Source organism: Rutidosis leptorrhynchoides, chromosome 2 (assembly GCF_046630445.1).
Source record: "Rutidosis leptorrhynchoides isolate AG116_Rl617_1_P2 chromosome 2, CSIRO_AGI_Rlap_v1, whole genome shotgun sequence".
Lineage (NCBI taxonomy): Eukaryota > Viridiplantae > Streptophyta > Magnoliopsida > Asterales > Asteraceae > Rutidosis > Rutidosis leptorrhynchoides.
The window spans coordinates 107,977,328-107,985,936 of record NC_092334.1 but is presented as its reverse complement, the minus strand read 5'-3'; the positions used below and the strand labels follow the sequence as shown (position 1 = coordinate 107,985,936).

Below are 8,609 nucleotides of genomic sequence, written 5' to 3'. Positions count from 1 at the left end.
GCCCTAAACATGAACAAAAAACTGTCATTGGTTATGGGTTGCCTTGCTGTAATTAGGCAAGTTTGAATGGGCTGGAGCCAGATTAGAGAGTTTTGGGCTGGAGCCAGAATAGATAGTTTTTATTGGGCTGGGCTGATAGGCCCAACAGGACCATGTAATATTGGGCTTTTTTATTTGGCCCAACTGCAGGATGAAGTTGAACGAAAACCAAACCATGAACCATATTGGGACGGGTTCTGCAACGTACGGTTATGGTAGTTATCGTGTTGATCAAATGTAGAGAAGTCAAGTCAATATGGTCCTCTACACGAGTACAAGACGAGTTGTATGTTGTTGACATGATCAAACATTGTCTATAACTTTATGGAACGTAGATGTTGTAATTTGATGCACCAAGTGCCGCAAATGCAAGTGATCGATACATAAATATCGTGTGAAGAAGGGACGAAAAAGGTGAGAAAAGAATAAATAGTAAGTTACGAGAAATTTGTATTCAACTATTAGGGTTCAAAAAATTTTACAGCTAGAACTTGTTAAGCAAGTGTGTGCATGTAAATGCACTAAAAATGCACAATTAATTTCTTTGATTGACACGAAAGATTATCATTCCAAAATAGGTAAATTAGGTATAAAAAAAATGTCGAAGCCAGATGTTTGACACTTAATCTTGGTAAAAGATTACCTTTTTCATTTTATACATGTTTTTCGGGAACAAACGTTCAGATTCAATATTTGAACGTCAATAGACAAATGTTAAAGAAAGAAGTGCACTCATAAATAAGAATATCAGTGAGGAATAAATATAGTTTCAGGGACGTCTTAATGATTTCGAAGGCCCTGATCAAAACATAGAAATGAGCTTCGTTAGACATTAAATTTTTCATTACATATGAAAATATAATACTACTATAATTATCAATACAAAAAAATTCTTAAAAAAGCATAGCAATTTATTTTATTCACGAATATTGTCATTTTTATTATAATTAAACTACTATTTTTCAAAATTTTGGGCCCCTAAAATTTTTTAGGCTCTGTTCGGTTGCACACTCTACACATGTACCGAAGACACCCCTTTATAGTTTAAAGTTTTGGAAGTTACTGCTTACCTTACCTTAATTTATTCCAGACCAATGCAATAAAAATAAAAAGCATAATTAAAAAACATAAAACTTTATGGGCAACACCACATGAGAAAAAGATTTCTTACAGCATTTAAAACTTTAATTTATCTCCCATACAAAAGTGAAAAAGAAGTCTAGGTACTAACACAAATACTAGTAAAAACTGATACAGATTTTTTGAAATATTTACAAAAATGAAAATCAAAAACCTCTACTCCTAGGCGCATCCTGCCTCCACTGCCCACCATAATGCTGCCCTGGTACACCACTATTAGGAGGTATCATTTGAGAACCTGGTGGCGGCGGGGGTGGCCATCTAACTACATTTTGTAATACGTTAACATGAGGTCCTATCGGTGGTGGCCTGATATGATTAACCATATGGGGCCCCACAGGCTGCTGTATGTTCTGTAAAGGCAATTGATGGGTTTGAGGGAGTTGTGGTTGCCATTCAGGCATGTCATCATCTTCAACACCATTTGCATTTGCAGTCTGACCATATTTATAAATAAGCTGTCTCATCTGATCTACTACAGGTCTAGATGGGTTAGATTGGGTTCCTTTTGACCCGAACCCAACTTGTGCAGGGGTTTTTTGGCCGGTAGTGAAATTAAATTCTGGCAAGTCATCTTCATCCCGACCAGTAGCAGCTGCACCGGGACCAAACCCGGGAGGAACGTCATCATCATCTTCATCATCATTATTAGTATTATTATTATTGGGCTGTGGGGGCATCCTATTGTTGACGGGTTTTGCTAAATTCGAATTTGTAACAGAACTTATTGGTTCATGTCTCCTAGTATGCGTTTTATGACGTTTATGTTGAGAAGATACAGGAGAATTATTGAAAGTAATATGTGGTCTTCGCCATACAACTACACCAATTAGGCCGTTATCGGTTGATTTGAGTATATCGTTCTGGTTTTTAGAGAGGTGTTTGCAGAGCATTTCTATAATTTTCGTATCAGGTGGGCAGAAATAAATTTCGACTCCAGGAACTGGTTCACCAAATCCAAGCCTCTCATCTGCTACATACGAATCCGCTGCCTAAAAAAAGTAGATATGAAGTTTATTAAATCCACAGTGTGTAAAAACGAATGATTTTAAATTAAATATATTCAAATTGATACTCGGTGAAACGAGTAAAAGACAGATGCCCTTTTCTAGAGGTGACAAGATGGGCAGGTAGGGTGACGGGTCAAAGCAGTTTGGGTTTAAACTGGTAGATTTTTAGCACGGGTCAGAACATGTCCTTTTTGATAAATTTTTAAATGATTAAGGTGTCGATTCTGATTGATTTTTCAACATGATTAAAATAATCTTAATCTATGAATATGACGATTTAAGAAGTTTTATGCAGTAAAAGTAGACTTTAGTGACTTCTAGCCAGTTTGACCCACTCCAGTTTTAATCAAATGTTACTTTCCCAATTCGGCAATTTGACCGGCTCAATCTTATTGCAAGTGGGTTATAATTGCCACCTCTATGCTTTCTTAACTAAAGTCTCACCTCAGAAAGCATTGTATGATGAATCTCAGAAGAGGATTCCTTTAAAGCAAAATGCAAAACCTGCAAAAGAAAAAGAGATTACTGATACTATACGACTTATTACATCGATGCAATTTATACTGCAAATGGCCAATGTCATTGTTACATTAATACAATTTCTGTTGATATAAATTGATAGCAAGTTGTACGTTCCTAATCATAAAAAAGTTTAACTCTTTGCATGATGTATACTACATAAAGATGAAGAAAACAGGGCAATTAGATTTAAATGAAATGCAAGGAAACTCAATGTACCATGACTGCACGGGTTCTGGACATAGGAAGTTGTTGAAGGAACTTTTCAAATGCATCAAGTCTCACTTTCCCCTTGATCTCAATAGAACCGCACCACTCCTTTGTTGACGTTTTTTCACCACTACAAGAAGAAAAAAAAAGAATAAACACTCCCATGACTAATCAGAATAAACAAATATAAAACCCACAAAATACAAAATTGTAGTGATCACTATGATCAAAAAGCTGATGTAAGCCCCTACCACCATGCACAAGAATCATAACCAGTACAAATCCATATGAAAGTATGTTTAATGCAAAGTAAATTAGATAAGTAAATTAGATAAGTAAATTAGATAAGTTACCTTCTAAACAGTCCAATAGCTGAAACGGATGAAGTTAACGTGAGCTGTAATTCACCTTCCCATACACGTTCTCCTATAACCGCACTAGAGGCGGGCATAGGTTTTCTTACGACAGAGGTAACATTAGGTTTCGTATTCAATAATGCCTCTGTCGTTTTCTCTTTTGGTGGGTCCATTCCTTGAGTATCTGCAGAAGTTGTCTTAGCTGACACCTGGCCACTATCGGTTTGACCAACAGTTTCTGAGTTGACCTTGTCTGCAGCAAGTTTTAATTCCTTAGATTCCTTAGAATCTACTGGCAAGTTCTCAAACGGAGGCTCGGAATTTAAAGATTCCATGAACTCATCTAACGAGACAATTGGAGGTAAAAAGCCCTCATCTTTATATTCATCCACTATTAATTCTTGCATAATATCCGTCCCGTCAGCAGGAATCGTTAGGTTTTCTGAGCTAATCTTGTCACCATCAGTAACTTCTTTCTCGTTAACTTCATGAGTTTTCTTCTTCTTTGGCTGAAACTGGGAAAAAGTACTCGATCCACCAACAGAAACCTCAACAGAAACAGCATCGTCTTGTTCAACCTCAACTTGATACTCACCTTTGTGGCTTTTCTTAACCAAACGTCTGATATCAACATCAGAGTCCGGTAAAACTATCATCTTATCGAGCTCTTCCGCTTTTGCCATTCGCCATTCAGAAAGTTCTTTAGACGCAAGCTCCTCTGGTGTCATCGAACACAATCGTTCAGGTGAGATGGCACCAGATAGAACCTTCTCTCGCAGTTCAGGATTATTAGGATCCTTTAAATTAAACATTAAAGACCTTCCTTTTTCTTTGTATTTCTTATTCACCCCTCCAAACAGCTTAAATAACTCTGCTTCAACTTTTGAAGCTAGCTCTTCAGGAAAGTTTATATTTTTCGCTTGATTTTCAGGAACATCTATACCGTTGGTTTGACCCTGGTCAAACCCATTGTTGGATTTTTCATCAACTTGGACTTGTTCCATATCCCATGCCCAAGAAAGTCCATTTCCCTGCAAAAGTTCATCTTTGACGAAAAACGTATCGCCAAATGAACCATCAGCATCAGGCATTACATAGTTGTACTGAGGTTCCTGCACATCAAATTTCCTATCTTGAATGTTCTTAGATGCAGATGTTTCACAATCTTCAACCTTATTAACATCAGCTTGTTGAGAACCCACATGCTCTTTACCTGTTTCGTACGCAGAGTTATTATTATTATCTTCATTAGAATTAGAATCTTTATCTTGATTCTGAATACCAACAGATAACGCAGCAGTTAATGTTTCCCTCATCTTGGACCGTATTGCTTCAGATGACCCACTTCTACCCTTTGCTGAGAGTTCTTGAGTTATAGTTCTATTCTTTGGTGTCTGCACCCGTTGAGGCCCAGACTTATTGGCCACGGGTTGCAACTGGGCAGGTCTTTTATTTGTAAGTGAGTCCATATGTGTGAGTCCTTTGTCTACAACAGTAGGGGACAGGGCTTCTGTAGATGCCTTCCGCTTTGTAGGTAGTAACGGCTTTTGCGAGCCTATATTATTCCACACTGGTTCCATTTGCAAGGTACGGATTACTATAATTGATTAAACAAAGTTATTGAGCACGCTATCTAAAGTCAACACGAAGAGCAAACAGTTCAACGTATGCCATCAATTTCAAGATAGAAGTCTGCACACAAACGAATCAGAAACATGTGAGTGTTCAATAAAATGTTTGTTATATAAGGAAGCAGTGGATGCCACCATTACTATATAAGAGACCAAAACCTGTGCACTAAAACTGTTTAATGAAACTATATACTACATACATAACATACAGTAAGAGCATAACACATCTGCAACATCATACATAACATTTACTGATACCATATACTACACCATACATAACATATAGTAAGAGCAATAACACATCTGCAACTTCATACATAACATTTATTGCAACTATATACTACATCAAATAAGAAAGGCATTGGGAAGACAGAAAACAAGGTAAGAATTCGTGGTAACGAGTACAAGCTCATGTCAAATCAAACATATAGTTACAGCACAAATTTAACTGCATAGTCACATCCAAACTTATGTATACCGATCACTATCCTGAGGACTGGCCATTTAGCCCAAACTTGAATACATGTATGTTATTAAATGTAACTGCTTTAGTCTTTAGCCAAAGGATCCATCACTGATAGTCACTAATAGGATGTATTGTTCAGACAAACTTATAATTCAGAGTCTACGAAAACCCTTACGTCTACCAAACTAAGGGACGCGTTTTCATCATATATAATCTTTAATAGAACTGGCTATTTATTATGTGACAGATTAAAATAACAAGCTCGGAAGAATTTGATACAATCATTATATTTCAAACAATCCGTAGCTTATAAAATGTGCATGCTAACAACTTATGTACCCAAGCTACTTGTGTTAAAAGTTTTGAACTTCTGATCCAGAATATTTATCTTATAATGATTTAAAAAAAAAAAAAAAAAAAAAAAAAAAATCCAATACAATGTGTTCTGTATTCAGCAAAAGGGCCTCCATTAGGGGAAAAAATTATTGTTTGATATGATTATTGGGTCTTTTTGATCTTTATATGCAGTGTGTCTTCTTGTTAGATATTTGGTTAATATGAACAGACTTCTGAAATCTAATTCAATGCTCGTTTGATTTCTGTACAATTAGAACTAGGTTTTTCATTATCAAGTTCTAAAAAGGTTATGTACTGCATCCAAAGACAAACATGACCAGTCATGAAGTTATCCTTATGTATTTTACACTAGGCATTGAGGGTTGTTTGCGGCGAATTATGGTTATAACCTTGCAGAACACTTGAAATACAAATATACATGTCAAAATACTGGGGTTATCTGCTTCAAACGTCTTAACCGTACTCAAACATCCACCTGGCCTGAAGCCTGCACATAAAGATGTATTCTTGACTTCTTGTTTCGGCCTCCACACCAAAAGGACAAAAATTGCATTCTTGTAGAGAAGAACATTTATAAACACCGCCTCAGAAAATTCATTAACCACATGCATAAAAATTACAAAAATTAAAAAATAATAACCAACTCTCGTTACAGCAGAGATGACTCCTGCTGAACAATGACCTACAGTAACAAGAAAGACACCTTAAACTTCTCTAAAAAGCACCTCAAGCAGAGGTTTCTACACATAATTCAAGCAATAAGAGTAAGACCCTTCATTATCAAGTGAAGATATCTTAATCAACGGAACACCGAGATACAGCGTCGAGAGATCAAACCAGCCAAATATGAGAAATCCTATAGCAAAACAGCTGAAACAGTCACAACTTTCAGAGATTAGGGCACATTACCGGTTGATATTTGCCCAAGCAAAACAAAAAAACAGCCTTTCAAAATCTACTTCTACAATTACTCATGGGCCATTAAAAAGGTTAAAAGGTAGAAAGTTTTCATGTTCAGGCTACCCGGGAGGGCGAGTAATCCGACCCCATACGAACCTGACCACCACTAAATATTCATCCTAGCCAGGATTCGAACCTGAGACCTCTTACGAACTCAGGGCCACAATCACTAGACTATCTAGTGATGGTTATTAAAAAAAAAAAAAAAAAAAACAACAATCTTTTTCCCATATTTCAAATTTTCTAATAAAACTAAATTTCTCACAACAGATGTAACATCCTCCATGTATATAAAGTAACATCATACATGCTTAGTAATAAGATACAAATATTGAATCAGCCAAACAGTAAATATTCAATCAAAAACATGATACAAATTGAGTCAAAATTGATCATCTTATCAATATGAATTAAATAACAAGCTACAACTTATGAGAAGCAACAAGTCACAAAGATGAACTAATCATATCCTCATTTTGCAAGCAAAAAACAATTAAAATTCGTAATAAAAAAGAGCTTTCAATAAACGTGTCGTCGAAACAAATAAAATTAATAGATAGAGAACGAAATTAGGGCAAATACCTAATCGGTAAACGGCTTGGTGGAGTTGAAAGGTAAGACGTAATTTAAGTAATTGAGAAGGGGGTTTTATATTAGTATTAATCCGTATGATAGTAGCTAACACAAGGAAGGATAAACTGAAAACCCTAGAAGTACCCAGAAGATAATAAATAGGTTTCCCCTTTTTATAAACACGAAAGTGTGGTAGAAAAAATGATAAAAAGGGGCCGGGATGTGAAGCACGGATGTTGTGGGACCATGGCGAAAATGTAAAAGTAGTCCGGAATAATTTAATAGTTCACAGACAAAAAAACACATCGTTTAAGAAAAAGTGACTGTCACATATACTTTTTGTCCACTTTTTTACTACTTTTCAGTTTTACCCATTACTTTTTACCTATACTTTTATCTTACTTAAATAAAGCAAGGGTATAAAAGTATTTTAATCAATTATTTTTTTCTATTTATGAAAGTGAACTATTAATTTAGGACGAACGAAAAAGAAAATGTGGACTATTAATATGGGACGGAAGGGAGTAATAGATAATACTTCATTTGTTTTTATTTTTTTTATTTTTTTTGTTTTGGCAAAAAACTGAAACTATTATATAACACGAGACTAGGGATGGCAATGGATCGGATATGGATCGGGTGCACCTATATCCATATTCATATCCATTTAATTTTTAAAATTCATATCCATATTCATATCCATTTAAATATAATTCATCCATCCATATCCATATCCGTTGGATTAAGCGGGTTATCGGATATCCGTTGAATGCAAAGTTTTTCTAAAAATATTTCTATTATGATATGTAATCATCAAAATATTTTTAACAAAGATGTGTAATATATATAAAATATATGAATTTAATACTATTCACATAGTTGTATCTTCATAATCTATATTTTCGATAATATTTTAATAGTTTATAGTGCACATAAATAAGGATATCTAAATATATATGCATATATTTAAGTAAACATGTATATATTTATATGTGTATATGTATATGTATTTCGGGTGGTAAATGAATATATTCATGGATGATTAACTGTCATCCTTACCCGATCCACTAATTTTTCACATCATCCATATCCATATCCATTTATCATCCGTTTAGATAATCCATATCCATCTAAATGGATCAAATCGGATGGATATCCGATGGATCGGACATCCATTGTCATCCCTACACGAGACCTTCATCTCAAAAATGAAGACTCAGAAACACGGATACAAACATAGGCATCGAAGCCAACACAACTCAAAAACCAATAAAACACGAACACCAACCCTAAAACAAACACAACTGACTCACACAAATACAAATAACTATAACAACGTGAGCTCAAT

General features: G+C 35.2%; 1 protein-coding gene across 1 annotated transcript; it reads right to left on the bottom strand.

Annotated features, from left to right (window-relative positions):
• Positions 1-1,191: 1,191 nt before the first annotated feature.
• Positions 1,192-7,417, bottom strand: LOC139891281 (uncharacterized). Its single transcript, XM_071874234.1, has 5 exons — positions 7,271-7,417; positions 3,272-4,966; positions 2,928-3,048; positions 2,634-2,693; positions 1,192-2,171 (listed from the first exon to the last, which is right to left on the bottom strand). The coding sequence occupies exons 2-5, from the start codon at positions 4,852-4,854 to the stop codon at positions 1,326-1,328; spliced, it is 2,610 nt and encodes an 869-aa protein (XP_071730335.1). The 5' UTR covers positions 4,855-4,966; positions 7,271-7,417; the 3' UTR covers positions 1,192-1,325.
• Positions 7,418-8,609: the final 1,192 nt, after the last annotated feature.

Bases quoted from the DNA above. Each gene is read 5' to 3' on its own strand.
- LOC139891281 (XM_071874234.1), bottom strand. From the start codon at position 4,854: ATGGAACCAGTGTGGAATAATATAGGCTCGCAAAAGCCGTTACTACCT. The intron at 3,049-3,271 runs GTAACTTATCTA...TTCTTCTTGTAG, and splicing joins GCTATTGGACTGTTTAGAAG to TGGTGAAAAAACGTCAACAA. The intron at 2,172-2,633 runs GTGAGACTTTAG...TACTTTTTTTAG, and splicing joins ATCATACAATGCTTTCTGAG to GCAGCGGATTCGTATGTAGC.